This window comes from Balaenoptera acutorostrata, chromosome 1 (assembly GCF_949987535.1).
Source record: "Balaenoptera acutorostrata chromosome 1, mBalAcu1.1, whole genome shotgun sequence".
In the NCBI taxonomy this organism is placed as follows: domain Eukaryota; kingdom Metazoa; phylum Chordata; class Mammalia; order Artiodactyla; family Balaenopteridae; genus Balaenoptera; species Balaenoptera acutorostrata.
In genome coordinates this window covers 106,163,712-106,179,792 of record NC_080064.1, presented here as the reverse complement: position 1 = coordinate 106,179,792, position 16,081 = coordinate 106,163,712, and the positions used below count along the sequence as shown (strand labels likewise).

The 16,081-nt window shown below is 39.6% G+C and overlaps 1 protein-coding gene across 3 annotated transcripts in view; it reads left to right on the top strand.

Moving 5' to 3' along the window:
* The window catches only part of WARS2 (tryptophanyl tRNA synthetase 2, mitochondrial), an 87,415-nt gene that overhangs the window by 66,188 nt on the left and 5,146 nt on the right, over positions 1–16,081 (top strand). For 2 of the 3 annotated variants that reach the window (XM_007169308.3, XM_057527862.1), the window contains one exon: positions 3,183–3,268. The exons of the other annotated variant lie outside the window; for it this stretch is intronic. In XM_007169308.3, coding sequence (XP_007169370.2) covers positions 3,183–3,268 — 86 coding nt within the window. The remainder of the gene's footprint in view (positions 1–3,182; positions 3,269–16,081) is intronic. 3 annotated transcript variants of the gene reach the window in all.

Sequence of the window (16,081 nt, the reverse complement as noted above, 5' to 3'; positions counted from 1 at the left end):
CATGGTGGGTCCTGAGTGACCTTTACATAGACTTGGTAATGACTTTGAACGTGCCACGTTCTAATTAACAAACGATCACCATATCTGGATTACTGGACTCTGAAGTTGCCTCCACCGGAATTAACTGGCATTAAGGCCAGAATGTTTTCATTGTGGAGAGAAGAGACAACATATTATATTTAATATTTAAACAAGTTGAGTCCAAGCAACAGTTCAAACCCACAGAAGAATTAAGCCTGTTCTTTTTCTAAGAAGTTCAGCAGAGAAATATAAGTTGGGTAATTCAAAGTACTTTACTCCCATGTATTTTGCAATTGGATAACCTGAGGGTAGGTGGCCCGCCACTATGTCAACACTCATATTAGTATCAAGTGTCTTTCCAGCATATTTTCAGGGCCATTGACTTCCTCAAAAGGCTTTGATTTCCTATTTAGAAGGCTTCACATATGCTGCAGAGAGAAACAGACAGAGCTTTAATGTGGCAGTGTCTAAATAGGAGGTATTGGTGATGCTGCAGAATCGTTACCTGCCAGGAGTTAGAAACAAAATTTTGTAATGTTGTCTACCGTATTTTGGTTTGGGACAAGACTTTCCCATTTTATCGTAATATGGTAATGCTAAGCTGAACACTGAATGCTGAAATCCTTTTATAAGAACTGATTTAATGGGAAATGCTCCCACTTATTATTTTTTTTTTTTTTTTGGCTGTGTTAGGTCTTTGTTGCTGCGCACAGGCTTTCTCTAGTTGGGGCAAGGAGGGGCTACTCCTCGTTGTGGTGTGCGGGTTTCTCATTGCGGTGGCTTCTCTTGTGGAGCACGGGCTCTAGGCACCTAGGCTCAGTAATTGTGGCTCGCGGGCTCAGTAGTTGTGGCGCACGGGCTTAGTTGCTCCGTGCGGCATGTGGGATCTTCCTGGACCAGGGATCGAACCTGTATTCCCTGCATTGGCAGGTGGATTCCTAACCACTGCACCACCAGAGAAGTCCCTCCCACTTTAAAATAGTGTCTAAGGACCTCCTGGTAACACGTTACTAGTGAATGATTCTGAAGAAGGCTTCTACTAGTCCGTGATTTCTTATCTTTGGAGAAAACATGGATTTCAAAGCCAGTCTTAATCGTAGAGCATGGTATACTGCCTTCTATGGTCATTCCTTCATTAACAAATACTGGTGATGCCTTCTGCTAGTCTCATATCATGCTAAGTGCTGGAGGTATTGCAGTCACCAGGATGGATGGATGCAGCCCCTTTCATGAGGCTTATAGTTTATTTGGGAACAGACAGTTAACAAACAAAGTGTAAAAAGTTTTAGGAGGGAAAGGTTCCAGTTCTATGGGAAGAGCTAAGAACTCCTAGGTTGGTTTAGACTGGGGCAGTGAGGGACAAAACAGTGGGGAGGAAGGGTAGGGTCAGGGCTGCAGAGGTCAGGGTTATTTGGAGGATTGATGAGATTGCACAGATGTGAGGCATCTGGGGCCCATAATAGGCATCCAATAAGTAATAGAGCTCTCCACACCTCCCCACTTCCTTTGTAGTTTCAAGGTCCAGTATTCTACTATAAAAAGACTATAAATCTAATACAGTAGCAATTTTTAAAGACTGGGTTCTTTTCCCATTTGCTCATTTCCAAATTAAATTTTTATTATAATTACCCTATGATCATGGCAAACTGGCCTTTATCATGAACATTTTAATAAGGTGTACTGAAGGAATTGTATGGTCAAACTTTCAAATTTCCTATGAACGGCCTATAGCATTAGTAGTGCTGTAAGCCAGAAACTACTTGAAGTAACTAGAAAAATTGGTAACTAAATTATGGAACATTAAGATGATTAAAGAGAGAAGCTGTTGTCTTCAGACCCAGTCTCAAAGGGTGTGTCTGCATTTTGGTTGGGGAACCCCGCGTTGTGAGCACGTGAGTTTGGTCCTCAGAATCATGCGAATTTATAAATTGAGTTGTTCATTTCATTCAGGAATCTTTGAATTTCAGGGAAGTGATTCATATTAACTAAACAAATAAAACTTATCTATCTATACACCAAAATATACCAAAATATCCATTTATCATTTTACAGGATATGGTATACCTAGGCCTTAGAAGCTATTACCAGTGAACTGCACACCGTAGCCCCTGCTAATAAGTAGCTCTGCTCAGAAAGCCAGATTCCCTGCAGCAAGGGACTTAGTATCACTAGGGCTCACATTCAGCACCCAGTGATCGCCAGTTGTTAAATATTTCTAATATCACCTCCAGTGTTTCCATCAGCTTCCCTGTTAAGGAAATATTTTGGTTTATACCACCTGTACTGTTTATTGGATCACTTTACTCTCAGGACAGATAATTAGGATTGGTTAGATGAAATTTTCTCTTAGTTTCATTGTTTTTTAAAAAAATTTTAATTAATTAATTAATTTATTTATGGCTGTGTTGGGTCTTCGTTTCTGTGCGAGGGCTTTCTCTAGTTGTGGCAAGCGGGGGGCCACTCTTCATTGCAGTGCGCAGGCCTCTCACTATCGCGGCCTCTCTTGTTGCAGAGCACAGGCTCCAGACGCGCAGGCTCAGTAATTGTGGCTCACGGGCCCAGTTGCTCCGCGGCATGTGGGATCCTCCCAGACCCGGGCCCAAACCCGTGTCCCCTGCATTGGCAGGCAGGGTCTCAACCACTGCGCCACCAGGGAAGCCCAGTTTCATTGTTTTTAATGCCATGATTTTTAGGGTTTTTGTTCTGTTTTGTTTTAATGTGATTTTAAGGGAACATTACAGTTTTGTCAATAGCAGAGTGTGAGACTTTCTGGGAAGTTTCCACAAACAGTTTGATGTTAACTAATGTTAATTTATAGAAATTTAATTTCATGGTATTTTCTGACCTTCCCTGTGAAATCTAGAATTTATCTGATTTGGAACCTAGAAAATCTTATGTCCTTACTTTAATAAAATGAAAAAGAAATAGTGGCAGTGCAGGATCGTTTCAAGGGGCAGTGGGGAATCGGATTCACCTTATTCCTGCCTAAGCCTGGAGCATGGAGACAAGCCAGCCAGAAGATGGCCAGAGTTACTAACAGGAACTGAGATAGAATGTTGTTACTTCAGATCACCCCTTGCTTGCTTTAAAGATTTCCTAATTTAGCATTATAATTAGGTTCATGTCGGATGTGTTTCCCTCCTCTCTTTCCACTGCCGCAGGCAAAGACTGCCAAGGAGAAGCAGAATGGAACCATGGGCCTGCTCACCTACCCAGTACTCCAGGCAGCTGACATTCTGCTGTACAAGTAAGGAGCAGACTTCACCCCTCGTCCTAGATGTAGTCATGCTGACAAGAGAGTGTCTCACCTATCTCAAAAAGATTCGGTTCACGGGGAAAGATGGGTACAGAAAGGGTCAGACACATGAATCTATTTGTGTCTATTCCCCGGTAATAATACTAAATTATAGAAGTATGTTTTAACGTGAAATTAATAATATTAAGAAGTAGCCTTTAAATAGCACTTGCCATGTGTTGGAAACAATTATAAGTGCTTTACATACATTAACCCATTTAATCCTCACAACAACCTTATAAAAGCTATACCATCATCATCCTTAGTTTACAGATGTGAAAACTTAGGCTCAGAGTGGTTAGTAACTTGCCCGAGGTCATGTGCTAACAAGGCTTGGACCCAGGATTTGAGTCTAGAAAGTTTGGGTACAAAATCTGTGCTCTTAACCACTATAGAATATATCCTTCCCTAGTAATAATTACACTTCAAGAGTTTTAAATGTTGATTTCTCATATAATCTAGGCTCTCAAGCAATGCTGTCCCATAGAACTTGCTACAGTTATGGAAATGTTCTCTACCTGCGTTAAGACCATAGCCGGTAGTCACATGTGGCTATTGAGCACTTGAAATGTTGACAGAGGAACTGAATTTTAACTTGTATTTAACTTTAATTAATTTCAATTTAAATAGCTGCCTGTTGTAGTGGCTACTGTATTGGACCTGCAGGTTGAGATCAAGTTTTTCAACATGATATAGGGTGCCCTCACTTTTCTTGGACCCATAATCTATAAGTCAGCTACTGCTGCTACTTACAGGTCTCAAAACTATACATCTAGAGGATACGTGCACTCTCTGTAGGGCTGGCCAGGGCTTCTGACCCCATTCCTCTCCCGATTCTTCCCTCCGATCCCCACATCACCTCCCTCGGCCCCCATTTGGCCTTCTAGAGATAAAGCCTCCCAATCAGCATACAGTCATGGCCAAACCTCGCTACTGTGAAAGCTTCTGAGGAAAAAGAGAAACTGTATGTGTCTTTTTTACGCCTTTCCCCTAAAACCTTGACCCCATAAAAGTGATTCTTCTGGGCTTCCCTGGTGGCACAGTGGTTAAGAATCCGCCTGCCAACGCAGGGGACACGGGTTCGAGCCCTGGTCCGGGAAGATCCCACATGCTGCGGAGCAACTAAGCCTGTGCGCCACAACTACTGAGCCTGCGCTCTAGAGCCCGCGAGCCACGACTACTGAAGCCCGCGTGCCTAGAGCCCGTGCTCCGCAACAAGAGAAGCCACCACAATGAGAAGCCCATGCACTACAACGAAGAGTAGCCCCCGCTCACCGCAGCTAGAGAAGGCCCGCGCACAGCAACAAAGACCCAACACAGCCAAAAATAAATAAAAATAAAATAAATTTATAAAAAAAAAAAAGGTTATTCTTCTGTGGGAAAACTAGAGTTCTTTGCATGTAAATGTGATAATAGCATGGAGATGACAGTATATGTACCTTGTGACATGACCTCAGAGCCCTCGTGCAATTATGATGGAAACAGCTAGAAGAATAGCTGCTTAACTTTACATATAAGGAATGTCCATTAGTACATGCAATCTATCTTTAATTCTGATTGAAACTTATATGTTAGGATTATGTGTCTGTTTGATATATTAACTTGAATGCTGGACCCCTGATAGCATTTATTATTTATAATAAGTAACTTCTGACTTATCCTGGGAAATCTAGAACACTTTTCTCCAGGAGCAGCAAATGAAACTCTAATGAGGGTCTAATAATATATTTCCCAGTGAAGTAGCATATTTACTTAGAAAGGTTCTGTAAAGAACTTTGATTTTGTCACCTGTAAAGATGAGAAAAATCATTATTAAGGGATTAAAATGAAATCTGTCACTTGGCTATGATTGATGATGATGTCTTTGACTATTACAATCTTATGTCTAGTTTCGTTTTCAAGGGCTACTTCTTCATAGAACCAAAGGCTGGTTTTTCAGCACCAGGATTTGGAAGCACACAAGCACAACAGATTTCTTTAACAGTTCAAGAGCTATAACGGGGAAGTCCTCTGAGTTCAGGGCTGTGAAAAAGAGTAAACTTGAACAAGAATGATTGCCCTCTGTGATACCATGGAGCACAGAGTGGGAAGGAACTTTAAAGGGCCTCTTCTTCAACTCCCTTGCTTTACAAATGCGGCCCAGGCAGGTTAAGCAATCTACCCAAGCCGTGCAGCCAGACAGTGGACAGAGGAGCCTTAGAGCGTGATTATGGTCTCCCGAGGCCAGTGCTCACCTCCCTTAAGGAGCCAGTCGTTGTGTTAGGAAGCAAGATCATCACATGAACAACCAGAGCAATATAGATAATATATAACAAAGTGATGATGAATTTATTTTTATCAGGTGCCCAAAAATACAATTGTCAGAATGATAAAAATCCTACAGTTTGTTTCATTCATGAAGTGCATTAATGGGACATAGCTCAGGGGGTTATTAAACAGATTATGTATGAATTGATATCACCTAGTATATACTCAATACAAACATTTTAAGAGTGCAAGCAACATTTTAAAAGGCTGATAATTGGCAGAAATATCTCCTTAACATCCCCAAATCTGTCATATCATCTGCCTTTCTTTCAACCCAAGCCTGAAGTTGAGAATGTCCTCTTTTCTTACACAAAATAATAATTATTTCAGAGGGGGCAGGTAAACACCAAGAGCTTTCCGATAGCTTCCTGTCTGTCTTACTCTGCCCAACATCAACAGGTTCTCACAGTTAGTTAAGGCTTCCAAGGATAAGTAGTTCTTCTCCAGCCTCAGTAACCCCAGCCTACTCCCAGTAGCAAAAAAATTCCCGTACTATAAATATTCCTTCTTTAACGCTTATTGATCTATTTGGTGGTTAGAATATGTACTAAGAATGCCATAAGATGCCTTTCTTTTTCCTATTTTCTGAAAAGAAAATTATCGTGGCATATGTTTTTCTATCCCCATCGGGATTCTGATATTTTATATATAACTTGTTAAACAGACAAAAGTATTTTTCTACAAAACTAGGTAATTATCAATATTCAAGATGATTATCTCCTACCTTAGCCTAGAAACTAGAAACTATCTACCTGTAATGCCACGATTAGATCAAAGATGTGGAGCTGGTACCTGCATGCTCCTTTTCTCTTTTTTTTTTTTTTAATCAGTCATCCATTTTATACACATCACTGTATACATGTCAATCCCAATCGCCCAATTCAACACACCACCATCCCCACCCCACCACAGTTTTCCCCCCGTGGTGTCCATACATTTGTTCTCTACATCTGTGTCTCAACTTCTGCCCTGCAAACCAGTTCATCTGTACCATTTTTCTAGGTTCCACATACATTCATTAATATACGATATTTGTTTTTCTCTTTCTGACTTACTTCACTCTGTACGACAGTCTCTAGATCCATCCACATCTCAACAAATGACTCAATTTCGTTCCTTTTTATGGCTGAGTAATATTCCATTGTATATATGTACCACATCTTCTTTATCCATTCGTCTGTTGATGGGCATTTAGGTTGCTCCCATGACCTGGCTATTGTAAATAGTGCTGCAATGAACATTGGGGTGCATGTGTCTTTTTGAATTACGGTTTTCTCTGGGTATATGCCCAGTAGTGGGATTGCTGGGTCATATGGTAAATCTATTTTTAGTTTTTTAAGGAAACTCCATATTGTTCTCCATAGTGGCTGTACCAATTTACATTCCCACCAACAGTGCAAGAGGGTTCCCTTTTCTCCACACCCTCTCCAGCATTTGTTGTTTGTAGATTTTCTGATGATGCCCATTCTAACTGGTGTGAGGTGATACCTCATTGTAGTTCTGATTTGCATTTCTCTAATAATTAGGGATGTTGAGCATCTTTTCATGTGCTTCTTGGCCATCTGTATGTCTTCTTTGGAGAAATGTCTATTTAGGTCTTCTGCCCATTTTTGGGTTGGGTTGTTTGTTTCTTTAATATTGAGCTGAATGATGCATGCTCCTTTTCTAAAGAGAGATAGCCCTACTTTTCTTTCCTGTCTGGTCTCAGGCTGGACATACTGCTACCAGCCACCATGCTCCATCCCATAGACTCTGTTCCTTTGAGCTTTTTCCTCCTGCCATCTTCCTTCAGACTATTCCCCAGGGCGCCATTGCCACACCAGGGCATATGTGTCATTCGGACCACTGCAAAGTGTGCAGACAAGTACAATAAAATCAGCTCTGTCTACTACAACATTTATTCTGCTAACATACAGTTCTCATCTATATCATTGTGCTTCCTTCCAAGTTTAGAAATTTCCTAATTGCTTGATAATAAGTAGCAGAGGCAGGACTCAAACCCAGGTCTGATTTTTAGCCTGTACCATTGTTTTGCCTATAACAGAGCTCAAGCACTTGGGGTTACTTTTTGTTTGGTTTTGTTTCAGATATTTCTGGATTTTGAAAAATATCATAACTAGAATGTCTATGAATATATACATTATAAACATAGATAAATACAAAAAATAAAAATAGATACAAAAAAACATTCATATTTTCTCTCACCAGAAAATGTATATGTGGCCTCTTCGTAAAACGTTGATGTGCAGGGCAATTATAGATTTCATGTGTGCTTTTGTCAAAATCAGCATTAGAATGAGTGGTACATGGTGGGCTGGATAACAAACATGAGGGAAGGGATTGGAAGAGGAGCCTTCCAGATAAGTGTATGAGAGATTTATGTAATTGTTTTGGCAGAACTTTGTAAGGAACCCAGGAATGGAGACCTGAGACCATCTTAAGCTTGAGAGCATAATAAAATAGCAGGTATTTGAAGAGAGACAAAATACTCAAAAATAACAAGTGTTTATAATTTTTTATTTTATATCTACATTATTATTCTGAATATCTAAGTTCCAATAGCTAGATATATATATTAAGTAAATATTTCTCTCTCCCTCTCTCTCTCTATATATATGTATAGACATACACACACACACACACATATATATACACACATACATAGTTGTTTTTTTTTTTTTTATAGCTACTTTATTTATTTATTTATTTTTATTTTTGGCTGTGTTGGGTCTTCGGTTCGTGCGAGGGCTTTCTCTAGTTGCGGCAAGTGGGGGCCACTCTTCATCGCGGTGCGGGGACCGCTCTTCATCGCGGTGCGCGGGCCTTTCACTATCGCGGCCCCTCCCGTTGCGGGGCACAGGCTCCAGACGCGCAGGCTCAGTAGTTGTGGCTCACGGGCCCAGTTGCTCCGTGGCATGTGGGATCTTCCCAGACCAGGGCTCGAACCCGTGTCCCCTGCATTAGCAGGCAGATTCTCAACCACTGCGCCACCAGGGAAGCCCACATACATAGTTTTTATTAACATACAGCAAATACTTGTTAAGTAACTGTAATGCCACTAATCTAGAAAAATGCACTATGCACGGACTTGAAGGAAAGGGAAGAAGGAATTCACATGTGAGCATTATTTGCTAGGTGCCATATTGGCTGCTACACATACATTATCTATTCAGATTCTCACAACAGCTCTGTAAGACAGTTAAGTGGTGTTATTCCCATTTTACAGATTAAAAAAATGAAGTTTTAGAGAGGTACTACTGAGTCTGCTCAACTAGAGATGAGAGTGATTACCTGGGCTACTCAGTTTCTCTTTCTCAAGAACTCGAACAGAGAAATACAGGAAGACGATAAGAAGACAGTGAAAGCAGAAGCTGAAATGACATAGGAAAATGTGGAAACAGAGGCCTCAAGGAACTATGAGTAAGCAGAACCCAAACCAACCCCAAGCCAAGAGTACAGAGAGTAAGATGATTGGTCGGAAACGTCAGACTTGGTAATTCCAGAGAGAAGCCGAGTCGCTGTAATGTCTGAGGATCAGACCACTGCCATTGAGAACAGTCGAGATAATTCATTCCTAAAACTGCTTTGGAGACATCTAGTTTTTGCATTACATTCTTTCTTTGCAAAGTCAGTGTGTCCTGAATGTTTATGAGATTCTGAAAGCTGCTGGCCAAATGTCATTTCAGTACTCTGCTGAGGTTCACATACTTACTCACAACAGCCAAAGCAATCATTTCTTCTCTTTCACTTTTGAGCTATCAGACAAGCGCCTACAGTGAACCAGAACCCTACTGGAAAGCAGTCTGAGAAATGTAGCTTACAGGCTGCTAGCCCCTGAAAATCAAGAAATAACGTAGAAGGAAACAATGATGCTGAGAAGTCAAGAGAAATCCAGTACACTCTCCTAAAAACAGGGGGAAGCTATTTGTGCACTTTTAAGGACAGAGTGAAATGATTTGATTTGTACTTTTAAAAGAGAACTAATTAAAATACACAGAATGAGTTGTAGGGGCACAAGAGCAGCCGGGGTAGTCTATTAAGAGGCTCTTTCGTTAGTCTATTTATTTTACTTTATTTTTTTATAAATTTATTTATTTATTTATCTTTGGCTGTGTTGGGTCTTCGTTTCTGTGCGAGGGCTTTCTTCTAGTTGTGGCAAGCGAGGGCCACTCTTCATCGCGGTGCGCGGGCCTCTCACTATCGCAGCCTCTCTCGTTGCGGAGCACAGGCTCCAGACGCGCAGGCTCAGTAGTTGTGGCTCACGGGCTTAGTTGCTCTGCGGCATGTGGGATCTTCCCAGACCAGGGCTCGAACCCGTGTCCCCTGCATTGGCAGGCAGATTCTTAACCACTGCGCCACCAGGGAAGCCCTCGTTAATCTATTTAGACCATGATGGTGACAGTGAAGTTGAAGAGACAAATTTAAGAGATTTTAGGATGTAAAATGGATAAGATTTCATAATGGATTGGATGTGTATGAGAAAGAGCTATCAGGGATGTCCCCAGGTTCCTGACTTATGCAGCTGGATTGATGGTGTTGCCATTCATTGAGATAGGGAATACTATAAGAGGACTAGCCAGAAGAATTTATAGCTTCAACTGGTGTTCTCTCTCATTTGGAAGCTTTAACTCCCTAGAAGTTAAAACCTTCTTTATATCTCTCATAGTACCGGCACCAGGCCTTGCATAGCATAGGTCTTCAATAAATAATTGCTAAATTAAGGAGTCATTACAATATATCCAACAAGCAACCAGTGGTGGTGAATTAATCCTTTACAAAAGGAAAAACAGCACCAAACTCCTATCCCAGCCAGGCTAGTTAAAGGCAGTAGCGCCGAAAATGCATAAACACAGCCAAAGAAGTAGGAAAAAAAATAAGAGAACAAATCTCTGTGAGCAGAAATTTGTAGGCAATGATTATTCATCTGGACACTAATTCTGCCAGAGGGGTGGGGTGGATCCCAAGTAAACGTAGATGCCACAAGGAACTAAGCAAAAGAAAAATGGTTTAGTCACCAAGGAAGATGATCAGACGCATTATTGTGTGACAGAAGTTGTAACAATCAAAATTATGAAAGACTTTTGTTTTATGTTGTGTCTAAGAAAGTACAGTCAGGGTAAGTAAAAAAAAAAAAAAAAAGAAAGAAAATGGGGAAAAAGAGAAGACATATTAATATGGAGATCATTATGTAGGGTATAAATTTTAAAAGAACAGCACTAAATTATTTGAAGTGAGAGGAAGACTGTGAGGAGAGAGGTTGAAATGTGAAGAGAATAAGCCCCATAAGTGAGCGGAATCAAAGACAGACTGAATTAATGTAGAGTGTAAACTCAATGGATGAGAAGTAAGGGCCAAGATAAATTACAGGAGGTGAAAGGACCAGCTGGAGCAGAGGGAGGAAAGACTAGAAACAAACAAACTAAAATCAGATGAAAAAGCCAAGTGGAGCAATAGGTCCAGGTGAAAAAAATTAAAATTTTTTTAATCCTTTTTTTGAAAAAGCAAAACCTCACAGAATTGTAAGAAAAGAGGCTAGGATCCGACATAAGGCAAAGACACATGCAGAGTCATTATGAAAACTAAATGTGTTTTCTGTTTAGTTTGGTTGCTTTGTGAATCTGGAACCATTTTGACATGTGGAAATATTCATTTTGATGTGCTTAAAGTGTATTGATTATGGTAATTGTTTTTTCTGTGTTAGCTGCAGTCCATTGTGATTTCCTATGGGCTACTGTAATTGCTTTTTAACCTGCCCTGTTGGCTAATTTGGTTTGGGGGAGTCAAGGTAACCTCTGCGTGTCAGCCTCACTATAATTACAAGACAGGAGTGCAAAGTCCAGTCAAAGGAGAGGAATTTAGGAAGGTGGGCGTGTGCACGTACATCTCAGAGAGGAGCACGTACAGGGTTGTGGACACGAGGGAAACATAAAAAGGAACATTTTTGTTTTTGCCACTTGTCAAGCCAGTGACTTTCTTCTCCAGGCTGCGTGGAAGAGAGCCCTGGACATGGCCTAACAATCATTTTGTAGAATTTCCTAAATTCATTTACTGATCTTAGAAGAAGAGAAACTACTTCCTGATCCTTTGTCATGGTCCCTGGATTTTCCCTTTGCCTTCATTATCCTGTCCCTGTTTTCCTTAAATTAAAAGACTCCTCAGAATTCCTATCACACACCATTTATATTTGGCTATAACCTAATCAGATATATGAACTATCAGTTTGAAATATTTCTTCTTCCCAAATCAGATTGCTGCCCAGGTCTGTGACTGTCTCTGGGATTTTATGTTGATATTTATGTTTGTGGTATGAGTGAGCTATCAAAAAGGAAAATGGTCCTGATTTGAAAAAAGCCACAAGGTACCTCACATCAAGGTCCCTAATATACCTTTCTTGTATCATTTTGTCCTTCATGGTATCAGATATTAATGAATATATGTTATAGCCAGTGTTGATTGAGCTCTTACTATCAAGTATTGTACTATGCTTGGTTAGCTCATCTAATCTTTGAAACAACAGTAAGAGCTAAGCACCATTATGATCCTCATTTTGTAGAGGAAATGGAGGCTTAGGAACAGTAAGACACTTGGCTATGGTAACTCGCTAGTAGCTGTTGGAGCTATGATTTAAATTCAGTCTGATCATAAGCTGATTTTATTATAATTTTTCTCTTGGTATGTAACTATATACATTATACTTACTTCCTCTTAAGATCATTCATTTATTGAAGAAATATTTGTTGAGCTTCTCCTACCTACCAGGCAACTCTAGTAGGTGTTGGAAATAGATCGAAAAGCAAGACAAGTTCTCAAAAAGCTTATTTGATAGCAGGAGAGAAAACAACATACAATTAAATAAACAAACAAAGTAAAATAATTAGACTAGAGTTAATACTATAAAGAAAATAAATAAGATACTGTGAAAAAGAATAAGAAGGGGAAGCCAACTGTGGAGACGGTAGTTAGGGAAGTCTTCTCCGAAGAGGTGATATTTAAGCTTAGACCTGAAATCAAGGCAACGGTAGGCAGGATTTAAGGGAGGGACATCTGGTAGGATAGAAGAGCAATATGTTCAATAGATCCAGCTCCCTGCCTTAAACATTTGAATTGTAAACTTTCCAGGATACACCATTTTGTTTTCTGTCTTTATAGGGTCTAGTAGTAGGAGAGTCAACGGTCTCTCACAGGTTCATTTCTATGTTCTAATATAGTTTCAGCATTCTCTATTCAACAGGAAAAAATTAAAATCACTGCTACTACTTCTGTTCTTTTTAACATATTGGTGCATTTCCTCCAAACCAGTTTTTGAAGCTAACATTCCTTGTTTGCACACTGTCTACCAGGCACCAAACTGTGAGCTTTGCATGCATTATTTTACTCACTCATCAAGCAACCCCATGAGTAAGAACTTATCATTAGTCAGCTTTAAAAATGAAACAGATTTAGGTTGAATACCTCTCCCAGGAACACGCAACTGGTGAGTGGCAGAGCAGGAATCTGACCCCAGAACTGCCTGACAGCAGAGCGCCCCCTCTAACCACTGTGGCCTCTCCTTTATCTGAATGCACATTATATGTATTTTCCAAAAAGCTTGCATCCTGGGTTTGTTTGGGGGTTTTTTGTCTTATATTTTCCTACATCATTAAATATTTTCTGTTTTTATTGATTTTAATGTTTTCTTTGTTTTCTGCTTTTTGCTATATAGATTGTGGTTTTTTTGCTTTTATGTATTCCAATGATTTGGAAGTGTGCTTTCTGTTTTTAATTCTAGCAGTGACCATCTTTAAACAAAGACCACCCAAATGAGAAAACAACCTTTCAGAACTTGTCACAGCAAGAGACAGCCACCATCACTTGTGTTCTGCAGGCAAGCAGGAGAGTACAGAGGCTTTATAGGAAAGAAAGTCTTCAGGGATGCTCTGTTTAGAGGTTGTTGCCATGGGGAAGCTGGAGGCTGACTAACTAGAAATGGGGCATCTTATGTGATTGGTTTGGGAAGCATATTTGACTTTCTCTGGTTGATCCTGAGTTGGACAAAGCTAGGACAAAGAACTGGGACATTGGCAGCCATTGACCAAGTCTTGACCATGCTGGACCCATTGCTGCAGAGGCTGTGGTTTGGCTTCCTGAGCTAGTTGCTCCAGAGGTTTTAGGTCAGTTTTTTGGCCATATAATGTCTGGTCGTTGTCCATTTATATGCCAGTTTCTCTTTTCAAAAATGTGTTTTTGAATCTTTTGCTAATCATTCCAAGTAAAAAATGTTATCGTGCTATCATGTGGTAAGATAGGTTATTAATCACACTTGTAGATCCTCAGTCTATACTCACACTTCGTTTTGATTTTGTAAACTAACCTGGGATTTTCAATAGATTGTTGTTATTTAAATGGCTTGATTTTAGACTACATCATTTTCTATTTCAAATTGTAACCAAAATTTAGACTTTATGTTTTTAGTCTTTACAGCCAGTCCTAATACCTCGGCATCTCCATTTCTGAGTTCTTTAGTCCGTAGATTTGCTTCAGATTTTTTTCCAGTCCTTTACATGCCTGAGAATTTCTTTCTGTTCAGCTTACCTCATCGGTAAAATGGGATTAAGCACAATAATAATACATTAAAAGTGCTTAACAAAGTGTACAGCATATAGGAAGTGTTCAGTAGCTATTAGCTACTTTATTATCATCATCATAATTATTATTATAGTTCACATATAAAACACAGCTTGGCTAGGTTTTTAATACTTTTTTCTCACAACCCTATAAACATTGTTCCATTGTTGTATTATCAACCTGATTTCTCTTATTTTTGTCTTTGTTTTCTGACTGTGGCATATAGGATTTTTTTCTTTAACTTGTCATTTAAAATTTTTTCTGGGTTGTGTTTTGGTGTGATTCTCCAGTGTTTTTTTCCTGAAACTTGTTGAGTTCCTTCAATATGTAGGAACTTGTTTATTCTTAATAAACAATTCTTAATTCAGTAAAGCCTCCTTCTGTTTGAGGTTATTGCTTCGTTGAGATGGTCTTGATGTCTTCCTGACGAGGACCATAATCTTAGATCAGAGGATGGTCCTCCAACCTGTCATTTGCTCATCATGCTTCTTTTTTCCCTCTTGCTCTGAGTTCCTGAAGAGCCTCAAGTTTCTTACCCAGGTCACTGATATGACCTGTCCTTAGGATTCTGCTCGTACTGCTCCCAATTCTTCTATTATGTGTTTGGTTTTATTTCATCATGTCACTTTCCCTTCATTTTATTGTTTTCTATCACCACCTATGTTTTTCTCCTTTTGTGATTTCTTGCTCATGTCTCATAACAGCCATGCGTTTTTGAATCCTATTGAGGTTACCCAGCAATTTTCTTTAAAAAACAAGACAGAACTATCTGTTTCTTGTAAAAGTTCATTTTCAAATGTTTGACCTTCCTCAGGGTCTGAAGGGTAAAGTTCCCTTTCCTTTGTTCCACGATATTTTTCATAGGCCCTGTTATTGGGGCCTTTTACTTGTTTGTTTGATCAATCGATTTTTATGTGTTGGGTTTTTAACATCCATATTGGAACAAGAAAACTATATTCAAATAGTGTCTGCCCATAGACAAAATCTATGAAAGGCCCTTGTGTCCACCTTCTGTCTACCTGGACGCTAGTTGAATTCCCTGCTCAGAATTCAACAGGAGAGCAGAATAGTGCGCTGTGCACCTAGCCCAATTGCTTGTGCTGTTCAACTAAGCAACACAACAATACTAGCAACAATACTATCTAAGGTTAGTATTTCTGCCTTAGATTTTCTCCAACTCCTGTCTGCCTGGCTCTTTCATTCTCTGAGCAGATGTATCACATGAAAAAGAATAGTCACCAGGATACACTGCTACCAGGTTTCATCCTGCTTCATTCTCTCACCTTCAGCACTTTACTTTTTAATTCTTTCACAAAGAAGCCTTTTAGTTTGATGCAGTCCCATTTGTTTATTTTTGCTTTTGTTGTCCTTGCCTGTGGAATCAGATCCAAAATAAATATCCCTAAGACCAATGGAAAGAAGATCACCACCTATGTTTTCTTCTAGGAATTTTATGGTTTCAGGTCATACATTCAAGTCTTTAATCCCATTTTGAGTTAATTTTTGTATATGGTGTAAGTTACTGGTCCAGTTTCATTCTTTTGCATATAGCCATCCACTTTTCCCAACACCATTTATTGAGGAGAGTTGTTTTTCTCAATTGTATATTGTTGCCTCCTTTGTCATAGATTAATTAACTGTACATGCATGTGTTTATTTCTGGGCTCTCTATTCTGTTCCATTGATCTGTGTGTCTGTTTTTCTGCCAGTACAATCTGCTTTGATGGTTGTAGCTTTGTAGTATAGCTTTAAATCAGGGGTAAAGTAGCTAGTCTTTATGCTAGTCAAAACTACCTTCACTTCCTCATGCTCTACACAACTATTTTCAATAAACCAGTAGCCCGTGGAAAGTAA